General features: G+C 39.6%; 1 protein-coding gene across 3 annotated transcripts in view; it reads right to left on the bottom strand.

Moving 5' to 3' along the window:
- VPS41 (VPS41 subunit of HOPS complex) overlaps positions 1 to 22,043 on the bottom strand; it is a 243,433-nt gene that overhangs the window by 25,558 nt on the left and 195,832 nt on the right. For 2 of the 3 annotated variants that reach the window (XM_087713103.1, XM_087713102.1), the window contains 6 exons: positions 13,585 to 13,626; positions 13,400 to 13,450; positions 10,604 to 10,741; positions 9,361 to 9,415; positions 5,143 to 5,283; positions 3,996 to 4,132 (listed from right to left, as the gene is read on the bottom strand). In XM_087713103.1, coding sequence (XP_087569229.1) covers positions 3,996 to 4,132; positions 5,143 to 5,283; positions 9,361 to 9,415; positions 10,604 to 10,741; positions 13,400 to 13,450; positions 13,585 to 13,626 — 564 coding nt within the window. The remainder of the gene's footprint in view (positions 1 to 3,995; positions 4,133 to 5,142; positions 5,284 to 9,360; positions 9,416 to 10,603; positions 10,742 to 13,399; positions 13,451 to 13,584; positions 13,627 to 22,043) is intronic. The other variant, XR_015696388.1, reaches the window with a different exon arrangement.

Below are 22,043 nucleotides of genomic sequence, written 5' to 3' on the forward strand. Positions count from 1 at the left end.
GGACTGCCCGCTCAGCCTCCAAGCAGTTAGGCATAGCCAGCGTAGATCTGGGTGGTAAATGGAGGCCCGATGAAGGAGGGACAGAATCATTGGCAGGGGCCTTTGAGGTTCCACTGAAAGATTGATCAGGTCCGCATACCATGGTTGGCGCGGCCAATTGGGGGAGACCAGGATGAACTCGGCCTCTTCCTCCAGCATTTTCTGAATCACCGTCTGTATCAGGGGGAAGGGAGGGAAGGTGTACAGGAGACCGTGAGGCCACCTGCACCTGAGAGCATCTGTCCCTTCCGCACCTGATGTCGTGTATCGAGACAGGTACCTGGGCAGCTGGTTGTTAGCAGATGTTGTGAAGAGGTCCAAGGCTGGAGTCCCGTACCTGGCCCATACCTGTCCGACAGCTGATGAAATATGCGGCGATTCAAGCTCCACTCTGCTGGGTCGATCGTTGTGCGGCTCAGCCAGTCTGCTGCGGTGTTGTCCGACCCCGAGATGTGTTCGGCGTGTAGGAAGAGAAGGTTGGCTTCCGGCCAGGTTCCTAGTTGAAAGGCAGATTCCATGAGAGAGACAGCTCTCATTCCCCCCTGGCGTTTGACATGCGCCTTGACCGTGGTGTTGTCCGTCTGGATCAACACATGTGAGTTTTGGAGAAAGGGCTGGAAGTGAAGGAGAGCTAGATGGATGCCCCTCAAATCTAGCCAATTCATACTGTATAGGTCTGAATTGGACCAAAGGCCCTGCGCTACTTGTTCCTCCAAGTGAGCTCCCCAGCCCATGACGCAAGTCTATTGTTACCACAAAACGTGGAGGGTCCCTGAAAAGAGTGCCCTGAGCTATGGTCGGGGAGATCCACCATTCCAGGGATGACAGCACTTCTGGGGTCAGGAGGACCTTCACTAAGGAACAGCTGCTTTGGGTCTTCTGGAATGGCAGAAGAAACCACTGGAGGCAGCAACTGTGAAGCTGTGCTCAAGGGATGATGGAGAAGCAGGAGACCATCTTCCCCAGCAGTTGAGACAGCTGAAGAAGAGGGACCCATTGCCTCCTTCGTACCTCTCTGGCTAACTCCCTGAGACTGCTCTGGTGGTCCTGGGACAGGAAGACTTTCCCCTGGGATGAATCTATGAGTGCTCCCAGGTGCACCAGGCTGCAGAGGCATTTCCCAGCTGCTGGTGACTTCTTTGGCCTTAATTGGGCTCCCCGCTGCTTTCGGGGGCTCCTGCAGGCAGCGGTGGCAATTAGCAGCAAAGGCGGCAAGGCAGCGGCCAGGGAGTCCCCTGCTGAGAAAAATTAGGGCTTCCTTTGGCTATTTCAGCAAGCTCTGCTGAAATCCGAGACGGCAGAAAGCCCGGAGACTTTTAGAAGCCAGCCTCCACGAGGCGCGGCAAAAACTCTCTAGCCTAGAAGCTTTTGAGAGTCTAACAGGAGCCCAGACTGGAGCCTCAGTTTAAAGGACAATTTGCATGCGGATTTTAGAGAGAAAACCAATTAAACCTAATTAAATTATTCAATTCTAACTAATTATTCCAGAAGAGAGCGATTAACACAGCCAGTTCAATTGAACTGAGTCTGAAAAAACAGGAGCATGTTCCTCAGAGCCGATGACATCACTTTGGTAGACTCAGTTCTATTGGTTACTAAGTTAACCCGTGCATGACCGTTATCTCCACCAACTTAGGAGAATAGGAGATGTAAACTATCCAAGTAAGAATCTTTTGTTGATTTTCTCATACAATGTTTTATCATATAGAGACATCGAAGCTGTGAAGAGCCTATGCTCTGCAGTTGACCCCTTTATTACATATTTAATAGTTTTTATTATGAAAAGTTTATCTGTCAAATAAGTAGAGGAACCAACTCGGCCTGAAAAGTCCCTACTAGTTGAAAAATGAATATCTAAAAGCTAAAGAAAGCAAGAACATATTTTATGTAAAATTTAGTTTACTAGAGTATTAGAAACCCTACGGCTCACCCTGAAAGATCCTTTTTTTGTAATTTATGAAAACAAAATATTCATTGTCTTTCAAAGTTTTGCATGCATGGCTTTTGAAAATACAGGATCTTTTATGAGTGTGCGTACACATATGCTTGTGTGAACATGTGAAGAATCAAAATTAGGAAATTACTGCTTTATTGCTTAAAATTCAATGTAATCTTGTTCACCCTGGCAGACTTGTCAAAGTGCCTATTGTGATTTAATTTTAATTAAAAAAAACACTGCCAGTGAAACAGTAATTTATTTTCTACTAGCTAAATACAGCTCTAAGGCATGTGTCACTTTTGATACATGAGTGGCTCTACTTTAAGAGAACGCACAATTTTATGGCCATATAAATTAAACTGCAGTTGTCAGTAGTCTACTTTATTTATGATTTAATATTCACTTCATTGAATAGTGAGATATAAAATACAGGAATTTTTAGAATGCAGCTTTAACTTACTTACTTTTTAATTCCAGACAGATAACTTTGTCTTGCCCTGCCATGAATATTAGAACACCATCTCATAATACTGTCATTATTAGATTGGCTTAAATTATTGTCAGTGAGGACAATGTCATTACCAAATTTAGTGATCTTCATGCTACTTCTATAAATACAATGGCAAGCACACTACTTAATGCAAACCCACATCTTGATGACAGAATTGCCTGAGCAGTATTGTCGAATCTGAAATTTCATGAGCTTCCTTTGAATGAGGTGCTACGAGCGTCTGTCAAATAATGAACACAGATGATGATTTGGCACTTATTATACCCATACTTGATGTTGCCTTAATGACCATTTTTGACAAAAAATCATACTGCTGATATGGATCTTAGATGTCTTCTACTCTTAGCTCTTGTTTGCTATAATATCTACTAAAAGAATTCATATAGATGATTATTGAGTTTCTATTTGAAGAACTCAAAGTAAAATGAAATATTGTACCTTCCTTTGAGAGGCAGCTTATTCCGCTTGATGCCTTTTACTATGAAGAAATAGCTCCTCATTTCTAACTTGAGTCTAGTTTTCTATAGTTAAATTCTGATGCTGGTGTCCTGGATAACAGTTCTCCTCTATTTGACAACTCTTTCCATATTCAAAGATTGCTGTAACACAGTGATGTTTAACCTTTTCCCCATCGTGTGCCAAAAGCGGGGGAGCGCAGGGGGGTCATGCACAGGTATGCCCACACCCATAATTCTCTGTGTGTGACCCCCCCGGTGTGCATGCATGCGCAACCCTGCCCTTCCCTCGCTTTTGGCACGTGATGGACCTGTTTTTCGCCCTCCCAAGGTTCTAGAGGCTTCCCTGAAGGCTCCAGAGGGTGAAAAATGGCCATATGGACAACCTGGAAGTTCGGGAATGGACTTCTGGGTTGCCCATAGTGCCATTTTTTGCCCCCCGGGGCTTCAGAAAGTTTCCCTGAAGCCTCTGGAGGGCCTCCAGGGCGGGGAGGCCATTTTTGCCCTCTTCAACCTCCTAGAAAGCCTCCGGAGGGAGAAAAATGTTCCCGAACTTCCAGTTTGCGTGTTGGGTTATTTTTTGCCCTATTTTAGGGAAGCAACCAGAGGGCAAAGAACAGCCAAAAAATAAAGGCCGAAGTCAGCTGGCCAGCATGCACATTCACACTGGAGCCAATAGGGCAACGCCTTGCGTGCCCTAACAAATGGCTTTGCAGGCCACCTGTGGCATGTATGCCATAGGTTCGCCATCACGGCTATAATATTTCCCTTCAATTTTCTTTTCTGCACGCTTATATATTTAGTTTCTTTCACCGTTCTTCACAGGGCATGATATTCATTCTCCTTAGTATCTTGGCCCTCTCCCTGAACCTTTCCTCATTTGTTTGGCCTGAGCAGGATGCAGTAGAGTGTAACAATTATTTTTTATGGCCTGATTATTCTTTAAATTGTCATCTGTTCCTTAAAAGCTTCTTTTATTCTTCACAAGAATGTACATAGAGGTGTCATGAGTGGAGGAATGGATAAAAGCACCCCTAATCTTAAATTTTACCTGCAAATTATAATCCTGAAGAATCTTTACTAATGAATCTCTCAGGTTTGGAATCTTCATACTTTCCTTAATACGATGAATCAGGAGAATAGGATCAACATGAGTCCCTATATTGTTTAACAAGCCTGTAATAAAAGCTGTAAAAACATACAGAACATTTAAGTCAGAATCAGAATGTCAAAGTCTCTTAAGTGGTGTAGATTACTCTTAAAAACAGAGTGGAAAATAAATAGAAAACTAAAGATATCTCTGTGAAAGATCTAGTTATCTATAGGACTTTTATTTAAATTAAAATATATGCTTTAATTAAAAAGCTATGTTGTTTACCACTCTGGATTTTTTTGTAGATCTGATTCTTTGAATAATTTGAGTGGACAGTCTGAAATACTATTTAAAAATTCCTATTAGTCTTAGTTTTCCTGATACATTCTATTATTCTTTAACTCAAGCCTCTAACTTTATTATTTCTGAAGGCTGTGTCTTTGTCTATGACTTTTGTGCCATACTTCTAGTCTCAGTTTCTCAGAATTATATTTTTTAATTTTACACTATTTTCCCATATCAGCTTTTGCACTTCTTTCTCTTCTTCCAATATATATTAAAAGTTTTTTCCCCTCAATCACAACATCCTACCAATTCCTCACAATGTATTTACATGCAGAGGGAAATTAATTTTCTTTGTGGAATGATTTGTAAATGCTATTGTTGACTTTACATTTTGGCAGGAAAAACACTAATAAATGTTTCATGAAATCACAGCAGTTCCAGCAATAAAAGATAATACATTTGCAGATGTACAAGGAGAAGGCAATTTCTTTTCTTAAGACAATCATCATACTTAAAGGAATTTTTATTAGAAAAAAAATTAATACAATTTAATATTTTTCTATTAAGGAAGACAAATTGCCTTTATAAAGATGCTGAGGAAAACCCAAAAGTTCCTAGCAGTTCCTCTAATTTGTTAAACAGCAAATGTCACAGAACTAAGGAATAATGTAACTCAATTCTTTGTATTATTCAAGTTGGCATTATTTTCAAATCAATTTGGCTATACTGTCCTCCTTACCATTAATTTAATTCATTCTCTCTATCATTGATACAGACATAACTAGTTTATAATAAACTAGGCAAAGACTACATTGCTTACGAGGTTTGTCTATTGAATACAAAATAAGGTCTTCCCAAAGTTCAGCATCATCTTGCTCCTTGGCAAACTCTATAGCTTTATCTACATCGTTTAGGTCTTCCATGATCATTTTCAGGGCACTTCGACTATTGCCCATTCGACCTGGAAAAGAAAAAAGAAAAAAACCCCCAACAACAACACCCTTAAAAACAATGACAAAGCACCATTAAATTCTATGAGCAGAACCCACTCCCCTTCTGGTTTTATTGTCTTCAAAAGTACCTTCCCTAACCTGATGGTATCCAGTTCATAATCCCTAACAAAAGTAAAAATAAATAAATAATAAAGATAAATAGAGCACAATCATTGGACCATCTTTCCAGATTGGGTGAAGCGCTTTTAAAATCCATAGGTTTTTTTTCCCTTTTAGAAAAGAACATCTATTTAAATAAAAGCAATATATTCCATTTTCAAATAAATCAATAGTCGCAGAGTACATTCAAATGCCTTCTTGTCAATTTCAGTTACATACTAAATTATATGCTGCAATACAGGTTAAAAAAGCAGCATAGAGACTGCAGTCGGGATAAAAACTCACTGCCTTCAGGTTGCTGCAAAATAGCAACAATGCAGCTTCTACCATTTTCAGTTGGAGAACTAATTTAAGAACTAAAATTCTTAATTCTAACATTAGTTAACATGAATTAATAAATTTTTAACAAGCTGCTCTGCAGATAAAAAAATCTCAGAATTTTAGAAAGAGATGCACTAGGAATATTAGCCTCTTGTTAAACGCTTTTACCTTCCCACCAAAAGTGGTTCTTATTTTTCTATTTGCATTTTTACATGCGTTTGAACTTCTAGGGTGGTAGAAGCTAGGGACAAGTAACAGGAGCTCACTCAATGGACTAGGGATTTGAACAGCTGAACTGCTGACCTTTCTGATCGACAAGCTCAGCATTTTAGCCACTGCATCCCTCTTAGCTAGTGACTGCACATGTTTATTTTGACAGCTTTAAAAATTCTTTCCTCCTCCCCCCCCCAACTCTCCCCCCCCTCAATTCTGATGTTCCTATCTTGGGGATAATTTTATACAGTGCTGATAAAAGTCCATGCATTCCTGTTAAAATGCCAGATTTTTGAGATGTAAAAAAATATAGACTACGTTTAATATAACATATAACATGTACTATTCAATTGAAAAATAAAATGAAATATTTTAGAGTGGAAGAGTACAATAAGATGGTTGTATAAGTTTGTACACCCTTATAAGAAGGAATGTGGCTATGTTCAGAATTAACCAGTCACATTCAAACTGATGTTAAACACTAGTCAGTACACACCTGCGTTTAATTAAAATGTGTCTGATCAATCCACTTTAAGTTCAGCTGGACTTCTCTGACTTTTACCCAGTTGTCTTACAGCAAAAGCCATGATCTGCAAAAGCTTACAAAGTAGTAAAGGGATCTTATTGTTGGAAATTATCGGTCAAGAAAAGGATACCAAAAAGTTTCCTATACACCATGGAGTACAATGAAGACAGTCATCCACAAGCGGAGAAAATATGGCACTACAGTAACATTACTAAGAATTGGATGTCCCTCCAAAATTGATGAAAAAACAAGAAGAAAACTGGCCTGAGAGGCTGCCAAGAGGCCTACAGCAAGATTAAAGGAGCTGCAGTAATTTCTGGCAAGTACTGATTGTGTACTGCATAAGAGAACAATCTCCCATATTCCTCATATGTCTGGCCTATTTGGAGGGTGGCAAAACAAAAGCATTTTCTTACAAAGAAAAACATTGAAGCTTGGACACATTTTGCAAAATCCTACATCAAGTTTGACAAAAGCATGTGGAAAAATGTGTTATAGTCCGATGAGACTAAGACTGAACTTTTTGGCCATAATTCCAAAAAAGCACAAAAACAATACTGAGCATACTGAGCATGGCACAAAAACAATACTGAGCATCACCCAAGGTACCCCATACCCATAATGAAGTAGGGTGGTAGCAACATTATGCTTTGGCTCTGCTTTTCTTCATCTGGAACTGGAGCTTTAGTCAAGGTGGAGGGAATGATGAGCAGTTCCAAATACCAGTTAATTTTGGCATAAAGCCTTCAGGCATCTGAAGATGAATTTCACCTTTCAACACAACAAAGACCCAGAGCATACTTCCAAATCAACCAAAAAATGGTTTCACCAGAAGAAGATCAAAATGACCTAGCGAAAGCCCTGACCTGAATCAACTGAAAATCTGTGGGGTGACATGAAAAGGGCTGAGTACAGGATATGCCCTCATAATCTAATAGATTTGGAGCGCAACTGAAGGGAAGAGTGGGCAGATTTCCAAGGTGAGATATGCCATGCTGATAGATCCTATCAAAAAAAAAGGGATTAAGTCATTTATTTATTTATTTATTTATTTATTTATACTATTTGTCCATCTTTCCTCGGGGTAACTCTGGGTGTGTAATAAAATCAATAGGTGCTTCAACAAAGTATTAATTTAAGGGTGTGCACCAGAGGTGGGTTCCTCCCGGTATAGTAAGCCAGAAGAGGTAGTAAAAATCTGATGTACTGGACTATTAGTAATGGCAGTCTGGACATGCCCCCATACCAGTTCCCTAGTCACTGCTCGCTTGCCCCACCCCGCCCAGTCTCTGCGCTGCACGCCTGATCTGTCTGCCAGGTAAGCCTCTGAGTCTTGGCTTAGCTAGCTTCAGCTGTGCCCGAGCTGGAGGAGACGGTGTTTGTGAGCCTCGGGGTTCCCAGACGGCCTATGTGCGCAGGGCACCCGCGCTGTAGGAGATGGTGTTTGCGAGCCTTGGGGCTCTCGGATGGCCCATGTGCTCAGGGCGTGGGCTGGCTCCAGCTGCACCTGAGTTAGAGGTGATTGTGTTGGGACTCCAGGGTGGCCTATGTATGCAGGGTGCCTGAGCTGGAAGAGATGGTGTTTGCAAGCCTCGGGGCTCCTGGGTGGCCCATGTGCACAGGGCACCCAAACTGGAGAAGACGGTGTTATGAGCGTCGGGGCTCCCGGGTGGCTCATGTGCACAAGGCACTGGGCTGGCTCCGGCTGCACCTGAGCTGGAGGTGGTTGCCTCAAAGAGAACGAAGCGGATGTGGGTGCTTCTTCCAACAGCCAAGGCCTCAGCTCCTCTCTTCCTCAGCTGTTGGAAGAAGCGCTGCGCCTGCTTCATTCTCTTTGAGAGCCGCCTTGCTTGCTGCAGTGCGAGGCGAGCGTGTCCAGGGAGAAATCAGGGGAAGGGGGAGGAGAAAGTTGAGCTTCTGCTAGGGACAGCCTTCTCCTCCCTCTCCCCAATTTCTTCTTCTCTCCTCATGCTGTGGAAAGTGCTGTGTGTGTGTGTGTGTGTGTGTGTGTGTGTGTGTGTGTGTGTAAAGGGGGCTGGATGGGATAGATGGATGAGCGGATCGGAAGGGAGCCCCATGCCAGCTCTCGAAGGAAGGAGGCAGAGATGCTGGCATGGGGCTTGCCTTGCTTCCCTTCCCGCCCCCTCCTTGCCAGCTGCAGCCTGGGCTCTGTCTGCCCTACTTAGCTGGGCGGCTGGGCAGGAAAGCAGCAAGGGGGCGAGCAGTAAGGGAAGCAAGGCAAACCCCTTTCCAACATCACTGTCTCCTTCCTCTGAGAACTGACTTGGGGCTCCCTTCCGCTCCGCTCACCCATCTGCGGCCACCCACGCTCCGGCCTATCTGATGTCCCTGCGTTTTCCCAGCATTTCTGCCTCTTTTCGAGAGCTGCAGCAACAGGGAAAGTGAGGCTTCTTTGCTAGCCTCCCAGCTGGCAAAACAGAAAATTTTGCAGTTCTGTGGGGGTGGATAGGTGGGGGCGCATGTGAATGTGTGTGCATGAGTGATGCCAAGGTAGCCACACCTACCCAGTCACATGCCCTTCCCACCTAGCCACATTCACAGAACCACTAGTAAAAAAAATTGAAACCCACCCTTGGTGTGCACACTTATGCAATCACATTATTGTAAGATTTTTATATTTCTTTAAAATATTTGTTTGCTCTTCAATTGTACATATTAAATGTTATATTTAAGGTTGAAAAAAATCTGAAATTATATATCTTCATCTTTTTTTTTTACATTTCAAAAACCTGGCATCTTAATAGTGGTATATAGTATCTTAATCATATATCACACTGTGTACATATACTGGCTTGATAATTTGTCAGTAAAAACAAACAAAATTAAGCAAAATACAGTTACTTACTCAAAAGATAAACAGTCTCTTCCACAAATAATCTTTGCTGACAAATTTCAAGAGCCTGTAATTTAAAAAGCAAAGTGTTAATATGAAACAGTTTAATATCATGGATAAATAATGACATTAGCTGCATATCTCTAAGGCCCACTACAGTCAGTAAAATGTAACAATGTTGCTGAAAGTTAATGAACATCAACATTTTTTCTAGTTTGGTGAATGCTAAAAGGGGACACCTTTTATTCACTGCCTTGTAGAATCATTTCTAAGTATAATGAATAAGCGTACATAGGTGACCTTAATTTAAAACTTCTGAATAATCCCAGAAAGACCAGCCCAGTGGTTTTGTAGTGCTGGGGTCTATATATAGGATTGGGAAGCAAAATTCCCCATTTTTAAAAAAAGATTTTAATAAACAGAAATGCATGATAAACATAGGCAAGAAGCCTGGAAAATATTAGAAAAACAAATGCAGGATATTTTTCTGTTATAATGAATTAAATATAGTTTAAGGCTTCTCTATTTTCTGCTCCCTTGACACCAAATATAATATAATAGGAGAGAGCGGGGGGAAAGGAAATATTCTACATGGATTTATTTCTCTTTTTTTTTAAAAATAGAAATTCTAATTCCTTGGGGGAAGGCAGGGAGGAATGGAGGCTGCCTTTCATTTTATGAACAACCATTCTATAATAACTAGTATGTTAGACAAACTGAATCAGGGAGTGAGGTCCCTGCTCCAATAGGGATATGAATCTGGATCCCAGAATGTAAGAATTTAAAATTTTCCAGATCAGTAAACCTTGTCCTAGAGAAGCTTGCTGGCTGCCAATCAAATTACTGTTTTGCAATGCAAAAAAGCAAAATGCTTGATTTTAATTTATAATTTTTTTTTAGCTTAGTGCAAGATTAATTTTCTGTTTTACGCTGCTCTACTATTTTATAACATACATTACTTTTAATAAAGCATTGATTTTTTTATGATTAAACAGCACAATATTAAATAAATGCATAACAATTAAAATAAAGAACAGTGACCTTCTGCATAAGAGTGAAATATTACATTTAGTTCTCGTATTTTCCAGCAGAGGGTGGTATTATTTAAAGAGTTGCCCCAAGTTTTAAAACTGATTGAAAACAAATACCAAGCTGATTCTGATTAATATAAGAATCACTCAAAAAAGTCTTCTACATTCCACCAATCACTACTATTCTAGGTGAAAACAGGCATATTTGGAAATATCTTCCTTACCATTTCCAATGGACAATGGGTGCTATTTTTCAAAAAAGGGAGTAAATTCGGCCGGTCGTATTCAGCATACAGACTGATTTGTTTCTCATGATACTTTTGTCCTTTATGATGATCTCTCTTGAACAGCTTATGCAAATACTATAAACCAACCAAACGTATAAAACCATAAGAATAAAGTAGCCATCATCCCAAATATGGATTTCAGAATGATAACTAATTCACTTTTCCAATTTACTTAAATATAAATCCCAAAGAAAACCAACCCCTCAAAAATACCATCAGGCTAATCAAAACATTTCACCTTCCTTAGCATTCTAATTGATGGCAAAATTTGATTAAGAACAAAGTATAGAGTTTTACTTATATATCTTCTTTATATCATAAATATATATAGTCCTCAACTTACAACAGTTAATTTAATAACCATTCAAAGTTGCAACATCACTGAAAAGAATGACCTATGACCATTTTTCACACATGACTGTTACAGCATTGCTACAATCATGTGATTTACATTTGGATGCTTGACGACTGGTTCCTATTTATGACAATTGCAGTTCCTTGGGGTCATGTGATCCCTTTTGCGACCTTCTGATAAGTATAGTCAATGGGAAACCAAATTCACTTAACAATGTGTTACTAATGTAACAACCACAGTGATTCACTTAACTAATGTGGCAAGAAAAGCCGTAAAGGAGGGCAAAACTCACTTAACAAATTTTTCACTTAGCAATATAAATTCTGGGCTCAATTGTGGTCATAAGTCAAGGACTATCTGTAAAGGGATAAGGAAAGTTCAAGGAAAAATCAGTGATGGGAAGTACAATATAGATTGAAATCATTTTACTCTGTGATAGCCAAAAATTAGGAGGAGTCTGGAAGCATCTTTTCACCATAACAAATGTGTTAAAGACATGCTTTCATGAATGTTCATGTGAACTTCATCAGATACATGGAATGCCGAAACTGATATAAAATTTAAATTGGATGAGATGGGAGGAAGAAAAAGGAAGGCAGATTCATGTTATATGTGAGATACATTGGGATTACAATTTATAAATTAATAATTGTAATGTTAAAACCCTATTATATAGTTTTCAATATATAGTTTGTGATGCACCTGAGTTAAACAATTTCTGACTTAATTATGCTTGTAATTTTCCCCTCCCTTCTCTAGTTATTTTGAGATCTGTAATGGACTTTCTGAGAAGTTGCAATGCTCTGTTATTAGTTTGTTCTTGTTTTGAGTCCTGATGTAAAAACTGGGACTATTAATTATTTTGCACAAAGTTGGCCTCTCTGGCTTATGTAGAATTTACATACGTAGAATAATGTGTTCTATGTAGAGATTTAATTTAGCTTTCCACAGCCTGCTAATTTTTCTTCACAAATATCTCAATTTCAAGAAAGTGGTATATGCAAGTGTGATGGCTAAAAATAACAGTTCCAGATGAATGTCTACGAATGTAAGTACACCTTAATACACTGTGACCCAGAGATCCATTTCTGGAACTGCTACTTGAGGGCATTTTCTCATCAAATATAAGGCCAAGATCAATCATTTGCTGAAATTATATATTATGTGATCCTCAAATTCTTGTATTAAAATTTACTTTATCCAAACAGATTTTGCAATATCCTTGAAAGGTTCAGGGTTAATAATAGTATTTTAATATTAGTATGGTAATGTAATAGTAATATAATAATAGTATAGTATGGCATGCTATAAGTATTAATATATCATCATTCAATACAATACAGTACAGCACATGTATGTTTCATAATATTTAATGTTATAAAATATAATATAAATAATATGCCTTATTCATGAAAGTCAACTAGGTAACATTGGGCCAGTCACTCACTCTCAGCCCAACACAGCTCACATGGCTAATGGGGAAAAATGGGGGAAGGAAGGTGTGTTGGAACATTAAGTCTTCTCCATCCAAATGATTTATGATGTGATGAACTAAGCTTCTATATCAGCCAGAATAACTATCTGAATAACTAACCATCTGGAGGATTAGGGAAGGATGGTCTGTGCTGTAACTGGCTAATGTATTATGGAATTTAATAAGCAGAAAAACTAGCAGCAACCTAGGCTGAGCCACAATATGTTAAGCAGGGTCAAATCTGGTTAAGACTTTGAGATCAACATAAAATCCCAGATTCATTAGGGGAAATTTTAAAAATCCAGAAGGTTGTGGTTTGAGGTTGAGGTTTATTGGATTTATATGCCACCCTTCTCCCAAGGACTCAGGGCGGCGTACAACATAAAAAAAAACATATTACAAAAATTAAAAGGGACATTAAATAAAGTATCTTAAAAAACCCAATTGATATTTACAATAAAATTTTAAAAATTAAATTAAAATTAACAACCAAATTAATTCTATATTTTATTCTATTCAGGCCAGGCCGGCTTGCTGAAAAAGTCAACTTTTTAAGGCGCGTCGGAAGGACCTGAGGTCGGGGAGGAGTCAGTTACAAATGGTCTTTTACATTGTTGACAAGAAAAAAGCACGGACATTTTCAAGAACTAAACTTAACTTGAGGGTTTCCCACTTAGACACTATAATGTGATAAAATTAGCATTACTTATGTCAGACAAACCCCAGTGACTTCTCTTGGTTAACAATGTGTTTTTCTTTAATAAGTGTGGTTGAATGTCCATCTTTAAAGTATTCTATACCACTATAGTACCTCTGTTGCTAAAATTGACCTATACAATTGTGCCACTGTATAGAAGTATTATGCTCTTATGTGTTAAGACAAAGAACAAATGAATATACTTACCACATGCTGCAATTCAGGCCTATCTTTTAATTCTTCCACAACTTTATCAATCTAAACCAAAGAGCATTAAGATTTAAGACTTGATTACTTTTTTGGCAAATTACTTACATATTATTTATAAAAGGTGATGGGGCAATCATCACCAATCATCACCAATAACATAATTAGATGCTTATTAAACTCACAGAGATTTTGTCTTCATTATCCAAAAACATGTCAACGGCTTTCTAAAGGAAAAAAAAGAAGTCCATGATAGTGAACAGATAGACAAGAGTCAAAATGTTAACTATTTACAAACATCTACAGATTCTGACGAGCTGTGATGAAGAAAATTATAGCTGTGCCATGGTGGTAGTTGCACATCCAGGAATAATAAATGGTACAAATATTGGAGCATAATTAGATGGTAAAGATGGGATTCTATTACTGCTTAGGAGAGCCAGTTTGATGTAATAAACTGACAGTAAGCTAGAAAGCAGGATATTATGAGTTATAGTCCTGCTTTAGACACAAAGTCAGATGCAAAAACCTACGTCACACCTATCCTCCGCGAGCTGCACTGGTTACCCATTAGTCTCCGGATCCGCTTCAAGGCGCTGGTTGTTACCTATAAAGCCCTTCATGGCATCGGACCTGGGTACCTGAGAGACCGCCTCCTGCCGATTACCTCCCATAGACCGATTAGATCACACAGGTTAGGTCTTCTCTGGATTCCATCTGCCAGCCAATGTCGGCTGGCGACTCCCCAGGGGAGAGCCTTCTCTGTTGCAGCTCCAGCCCTCTGGAACGATCTCCCTGTGGAGATCCGGACCCTCACTACCCTCCCGGCCTTCCGCAAAGCCGTTAAGTCCTGGCTGCTCCAGCAGGCCGAAGGGCTTTCAAAATATCCAGCCCCCCGGAAATTGTGACTGTTGTATATTTTAATATGTTGTTTTGTGTATTACCCCCCTCCCTTGTTTTATTGTAAGCCGCCCGGAGTCCTTCGGGAGTGGGCGGCATACAAGATCAATAAAACTAAACTAAACTAAACTAAACCAACAGCAAAAAAAAAAAAAAGAGAATGAAAAGATTCATGCTGCATCTGCGTGCTAAATTAAAATGTTTTCCTCATCATTAAATAGCTTGGCTCACTATCCTTCATGTTCATTTGAAAATATTGGATTCTTTAAGAAAATGCTTATTGTTTAAAATTGTTTATGGACGGCTTCCGGTGATGTCATTGGCTATGGCGGCAGGCTTGGAGATAGCTCTGAAGCCTAGCTGACAACCAGGGGTCTGGCGGCATAAAGAGCAGTCGTTCGCTGGTCTTGGAGGGACTCAGTGAAGAACAGAGGTGCTTCTCTGCAGGCGGGGGGAAGTGTGATCTCCTCGGCAAGACAGAGGCTCAGCCCAGATCCCAGACATCTGGAGAGGGACGCATGGCTGTCCCAGCCATGACACAGCACTTTTCTTTGGCGTAGGATTTTTGGTGTGAATCTGGACGCCCTAAATTTTTTTGAAGAGTAAGTTGGATTTACTATTTGGTTACTGCATCTCTGGCAATCTTTTGTTTTCCTCTTTGATGGGACTTTTAGCGGCAATTAAGACAAACAGGAGCAAATGAACTAACAATTGAAGACGGATTTACATCATAAAGAGTCGTCGAAGGCGGCCTAGGTGGTGGAAACAGAGAAAAGGGAAGTTCTTTACCCTGAGGCATAGCTGATAGTAATCAGCGGACTTGCTCTGCCTGCTCCCAAGATTTTTGGGAAACTTTTGTGCTGCTATAGGAGGAGGTTTAAGGCTCCACTTGAGACAGTCAATATTATATCCACTGTGCGCATTGTTTTCTCTTTTTTTCTTTTGGAGCTGGAGTTGGACACTTGAAAGGGGAATACTTCGAGCTGAACCTTTCTTCTTTTTTATTCTCTTCTCTTTGAGGTTTGATTTTTTTGTGTTGATGTATTTGCCCCCCCTTCTTTCCTTTCTTCCCTGATATGAGCCCCCTCCTGTACCTTTTTTAGATCTCTCTATGGGACTATATTTATATATATTTTTCCATATAGATAGCAGCAAAGTAAGTTGGAACATTGCTTAAACTGGTAGCAGATAGCTTATGAAGCAGTGGGATATTCTTAACTTAATTGATATGAGCTGGGCAAAGGGGGGGGGAAACCTCGGCATTACCTACTCAGCCGTCCCCATCTACAACTCCTCCAATAACACACAGAACTTTAGACAATATGGCTGGGGTAGAGAAGGCACCCACATTGCAAAATATACAGACAACTTTGCTATCGATACAAAATAATATGGCTAGGAATCAAGAGATCACCGAAAAATCCCTGGCTGACATTAAAAATGAAATGGGAGACATGAGGGGTGAAATGAAACAGCTGTATTCACAGCAAAAGGAGATCTGGGCAAAAATGGAGAAACAGGAGGGTCAAATTCAAGAGTTAGGAGTAAAAATGAAGGAAAGTGAAGAGAATATGGTGAGGTGGGAGATGAGGCAGCTACATATTAATAGAAGGTTGGAAGATGAGATTGCTATGTTGGAATTAGAAAAGTCAGCCTTCTTTCTCAGATTTCAAAATATTCCAGAGGAAAGAGGGGAGAAACTGAAGGAAATTATGGTGGAGATGATAGCAGGGATCGCCCAGAAAGATAAGTTGTTGATACAGAGTGACATCGATGACGTATATAGAGTCTATACTTCCTATACTAGGAGACAGAAACTGCCACGTGAAGTGCACGTGAGGTTTACTAAACGATCCCTGAGAGAAGAAATTTACCAGAAGGCACGTGACCAGAATACCATGTATGCGGGGGAAATGGTCATAGTACTAAAACAGATACCAAGAAGAGTGAGGGAAAGGAGGCAGAAATATCAGGACCTAACAACACAATTGAGGAAACTTCAGGTGATGTATAGGTGGCTTTTCCCAGAAGGGATATCTTTTCTCTGGCAAGGCCAGAGGTTTCGGATTGAATCATTGCAAGATACACAAGACTTTATGGAAAGCCAGTTGAAGAGGGGAACTCAGAATAACGATGGAGAATTGGGCAACAAGAGCCGAGGAGAGGAGCGAAAGAATAGTGTCCCGGGAGATGAGAAAGGGGGAAATGAGAAACAAAGCAGAGATGAGAGACCGCAAACGAGGCAGACAACAAAAGCTAAAGCCTTAAACAAATAAACATGGTGGATGAACTCCGCTTAATTTCCTTAAATATAAATGGTTTGAATTCACTAAGAAAGAGAAATAAAATACTGAATGCTCTACGGAAAAAGAATTGTGATTTGACATGCTTGCAAGAAGTACATATAGTGAACCACCAGCAAAATGTGTTGTATTACCCCCGGCTGGGTGTAATGTATACAAGTTTAGCAGATGAAAAGAAAAGGGGCATTGTGTTGTATGTTAAAGACCATATCGATTCTAAATTGGTGTATACGGATGGGGAGGGTAGACTTTTAATGGTCGAATTGAAATTTGGTCGATATAAAATTTTGCTGGTGGCCATATACGCACCGAATGACAGCCAAAGTACTTTCTTTAGAAAGTTGCATTTAAAAATTGCAGAGTTAGGCTATGACCATATATGTGTGGTGGGTGATTATAACGCGGTGGCAGATAGGACAATGGATTATAACCCAGGAAACATCCAAAAGGGGGGGAAATTAAGAGAAAGGAGGAGAGTTCTCCCCAAAACCTTTGAAGACATGAGGGAGGAATATGAATTAAAGGATGTATGGTGTGAACTCCACCCACAGAAACAACAATTTACTTTCTTTTCACATAGACATCAATCCTGTTCTAGGATCGACATGGCCTGGTTGACACCAGATATTGGGGACTTGATTAAGGAAGCAGCAATTGAGGTTAATACTTGGGCCGATCATAATCCACTCTTATTGGTGTGGAAAGGAGTAAGGCAGGGGAGGAAGAGAAGGTGGATGATGAATACAGAGATAGTGAAAGAACAAGAATTTCAGCAAATGTTTAAAAGGGAAATGAGGTTTTTTTGTGAAGAAAATAGGAAAGGAGTAACCCCACAAATACTTTGGGATACGGCCAAGGCTTATATGAGAGGCCTAGCTATTAAACATACAACAGGCACACACAGGAAAAAATTAGAAGAGAGGGCAAAGTGGGTAGCTAAACTGGAGGTGGTAGAAAAAGCCTTGCAACAGAACCCACTAGATGATAGGAAAAAAGAAGAAATGGCTAGAATTAAGCACGGGATCTCTCTTTTAGACCAGGAGGATGTCGCTCGGAAACTTAGGGGGATTAAGCAAAACTTTTTTGAGCATGCTAACAAACCGGGTCGTTGGCTCTTATAGACTTCGAAAAGAAAGAGAGAGCAGACGTATAACTCAACTGCAGAATAGTAAAGGGGAATTAGTAGAAACCAAGGGGGAGAAACAGGAAATTATCCAAGGTTTTTTTCAGCAACTATATAGTAGGGAAGAAGTTTCTGAGGACCAAATTAAGGAATTTTTAGACAATGCAAATCTACCCAAGATCTCAAATGAAGCAAAAGGGGTACTGAACCAAAAGATAACAATAGATGAATTAGAAAAGGCAGTCAAAAAAATGGAAAACAACAAAACTCCTGGCATGGATGGTTTGCCAGTTGAAATCTATAAATCTTTTTTGGAAATTTTAGGACAAGAGATGATAGTAATATTTAATGCTGTCTTGACGGATTCTATCGCACCGAAATCATGGGCTGAGGCCTATATAACCCTTTTGCCTAAAGCTGGAGCTGACCGCACCCAAATTAAAAACTATAGGCCCATTTCACTTTTGAATGTGGATTATAAAATCTTTGCAGCTATACTGGCAGATAGACTTAAATTCTTCCTTAACAAATTTATACACCCTAATCAGAACGGCTTCCTGCCGTCAAGGCATTTGAAAGATAATGTTAGAATTATTTTGGATGCCTTAGAATATTATGAAGCTCGGCCGGATAAACAAGTGGCCTTTATGTTTCTTGACGCACAAAAGGCTTTCGATCGGATAAATTGGAACTTTATGTTGTCACAACTAGAAAATATGAAGTTTGGAGAAAACTTCTTAAATGCAATTCGGGCAATTTATGTACGACAAATCACGACATTATTGGTAAACGGAGAAGAGGCGGGTGATATTGAGATTGGTAAAGGCACAAGACAAGGATGCCCGTTATCCCCCCTACTGTTTATCCTCACATTAGAACCCCTTCTTAGAATAGTGAGAAGTGACACACAAATTAAAGGGTTACGAGCTAAAGCTGAGGAATTTAAGGTCCAGGCTTTCGCCGCTGACCTTGTTTTTATCCTGGAGGATCCTATGGCTTCTGGGATACAACTTTTACGTAAAATAGAGGAGTACGGTAGGATAGCGGGGCTACGTATAAACAAAGAGAAGACAAAACTGTTAATTAAGAATATGACTCTGAACCAGAAAAGGGAAGTACAAAGCCTGTTAGGGATTAACATGGCCCACAAAGTACAATACTTGGGAATTTGGCTCACGGAGAGATGTTCCTCTATCAAGGTAGATAACTATATGAAATTGCTACAGCAGGTATCTAAAGATATGACTAATTGGAGTGGCAAACAACTGTCTCTGATGGGCAAGATTGCGACAGTCAAGACATATGTATTACCCAAATTTTTGTTTCTGTTTCAAACGGCACCAACTAAATTGGACAAATTTTTAAAAAAATCTTTGGAGACAATAGTGACTCGATTTATATGGCAAGGCAAGAAAGCACGAATTAAAGCCCAAATATTGCAAAAATGTAGAGAACTGGGAGGCTTCGGAGTACCCAACTGGGAAGCATACTATAATGCAGCAATTATGACATGGGTGAAAGATTGGGTGATGTTGAGTAGAAGGCGCCTATTGGCTATAGAGGGACATGACCTCCCTCAGGGATGGCATGCCTCCCTCTGGCAAGAAAGAGACACCCCCCATAGGTACTTCATGGGACATTATATTCGGAAGATTTTGATGGGGGTATGGGAAAAGATGAGGAAAAAATACTATCTTAGGGTTCCGTGCTGGTTGGCACCATTAGAGGCCTTAACGCATCCCAGTGTATTTAATTGGACAAGAAACATAACATATAGGGAAAGAAGGCGGGGCTTAGCAGTGAGAAGATGGACTCTCAGGCACTTCCTGAATGACCATCTATACCGGAGTCTTTTTTGGAGGATTCTTTTGAATCTAAGCTGTCCCGAAGAGACGGTGACGTGGCAGGAACTCCATGGTCCCAGAGGTATCCGCAAAATCTCTGGGAACCTAAGGAAAGCCTTCCTAATCCAGTGGCTTCCGGATCGGCTAAACAATGCCGACTAAAACTGCGAAGACCCAGAGAGAGAGCAGAATATGAGCAGGTCGTTTGATGTGAGTCTTAAATCTTTTTTTTGTTGGAAAGAGAGCACCCTAAATTTGGAAACTTAGTTTAAAACAAGGCTGAGAAGTGAGAAAAGCGGCGGAGATAAATGTTTGCCATTTGGAAGTTTATTTTTCTGTTCCTTTTTTCTAATTCCTAAGCCGGGCTGGACTTTCTTGTAATTTGAATCGGCTTTTTGCATTCCTTCTCTTTGTTGTCGACACCTTTAACTTTGAATTTATTGGGGCACTAAATCTTAAACTTAAAGTGCTTTGAAGATTGGTTTTTTTTTTCTTTGGCTTGCTTTTCTTCGTTGCCTTTTAGCCCTTTTGAGGTTTGTCTTTTTTTTTTTTTACAATTAGTAATTAACAAACGGAATGGACTAAAACAAGCTGTAAATTACAAACTACAAGCCAACACTGCCATCTTGTGGACTTGAACTTTATTATTAAAATCCCCCCTGTAATGCATTTGATTTACGTGTTTACGCAGCTGGCAAACTGAGATAAAACAGCAAAGCTGACCGTGACCTTGAAGAGACTCTTATCATAGGGGGGGAAAAAAAGAGTCCGGGAAAAATCATTTGTTTTAGCTTGTTGGCATCCTTTCATCTCCCAACACCATTCTCATATTACCGGCTGTGGAGATATTGACACCAAGTTTTTCTTTTTTGATCATCACCATCGACCTTTTGATCTTTTACATATTTTTTTTTTCCTCTTCTCTGTTTTGATTTCTTTTTTTTTTAACCTCTGGATCACCTCTTGACTATCTACATTTTTTCTGCTTCTTTCTTTTCTCACTTGTAACTGAAGCACCCCTTCTCCCCTTTTTGGAGGGGGGGTATCTTCCTTTTTTTTTATTATTACTATTTCATACTCTCCTATATATATATATTTTACTGCACTCTACTGCATTTTATCCTTGAAACAAAAAAACAAAACAAAAAAACCTTCCTCTTCTTTCCTTCCTTTTCTTTACCTTTTTTCTTTTCCTTCCTTCCTTCCCTCCCTCCTTATCTTATCTCCCCCACCTCTCCTCTGTGTACTTTACGTACTTAATCCACCATACTTATAACCTCCCACCTTCTAATACTAATTGGCTATGAGTAGAAAAGCAGCTGCCTCTGGCTTTACATCAACCCCTGCCCCCTCACCTGCGGGAGGCCAGAGGACAACACAGATGACGTCTCATCAGGAAAAAGAGAAGGAAGCCAACTTTGAAACACTTATACAAATGATGCAGAAAATGCAAGCAGGAAACGATACCCTTGTAAAAAAAATGGAAGCAATGGAACAACAAAATCTAAGTATTGTTCAAAAGGTTGATAATATGGAAGGAAAAGTAGAAAGTATACACAACTGGATGCTGAAATATGAAAATAGGATTCAAAAAATTGAAAATAAGATTCAAGAAGGAGAGAAGAAAACTGAAAAGCTAGAGATTAGACTAAGTGATGTAGAAAGAGAGAGCAGTGGAATATTAAGATGGGAGATGGACAGGTCTGAATTTTTTTTAAGATTCCAAAACATAGAAGAAGAAAAAGGAGAGGACTTAGTCCAGATAATCTCAAATATTTTGATAGATGTTCTGGGGATGTCCCAGGACCAAATAAAAGAAACAATTGATGAGACTTTTAGAGTATACACAAGGTATGCAATGAGAAATGCTCTTCCAAGGGAAGTGCATGTAAGATTTACTAAGAAAACAATTAAATCACAAATCCTACAGAAAATGAGAGACAGAAAATTAGAATATAAAGGAAAGGAGATTGTAGTACTTAAACAAATCCCAAGAGAGGTGAGAGAGAGGAGAAGAGAATATCAATTTCTGACCAAAGTATTGATAAAAAAAGGTGTTAACTACAGATGGCTCATACCGGAAGGTTTATTATGTACTTGGCAAGGACAAAGACACAGGATAGATACAATTGAGAAGGCAGAAGCTTTCTACGAAGAATACTTCAGAGAAACGGCGGAGAAAGCTGGGAAAGACGATGCAGTGATACAAATACTGGAACCACCCGTAACCGCGACCGAAAAAATAGAAGGAGCAGTAGGTGGAAGTGAGAAAAAAGGGGAGATAGGGAATGGGAGCTGCAAAGAAAAACGAGAACCTAGATCCACTAGAGCAATAAACCCTGTATATAAAGTATAAACATGGAAGAAAGAAAAATGATTACAATTAACATTAATGGACTCAATTCGGTAGCTAAAAGGAAGAAAGTATTTCATAAATTAGAGAAGTTACAACTTGACATAATTTGTCTGCAAGA

The sequence above is a fragment of the Thamnophis sirtalis genome, unplaced genomic scaffold (assembly GCF_051295495.1).
Source record: "Thamnophis sirtalis isolate CommonGarterSnake01/CBP01778 unplaced genomic scaffold, rThaSir2_p1.2 scaffold_4, whole genome shotgun sequence".
NCBI lineage: Eukaryota > Metazoa > Chordata > Lepidosauria > Squamata > Natricidae > Thamnophis > Thamnophis sirtalis.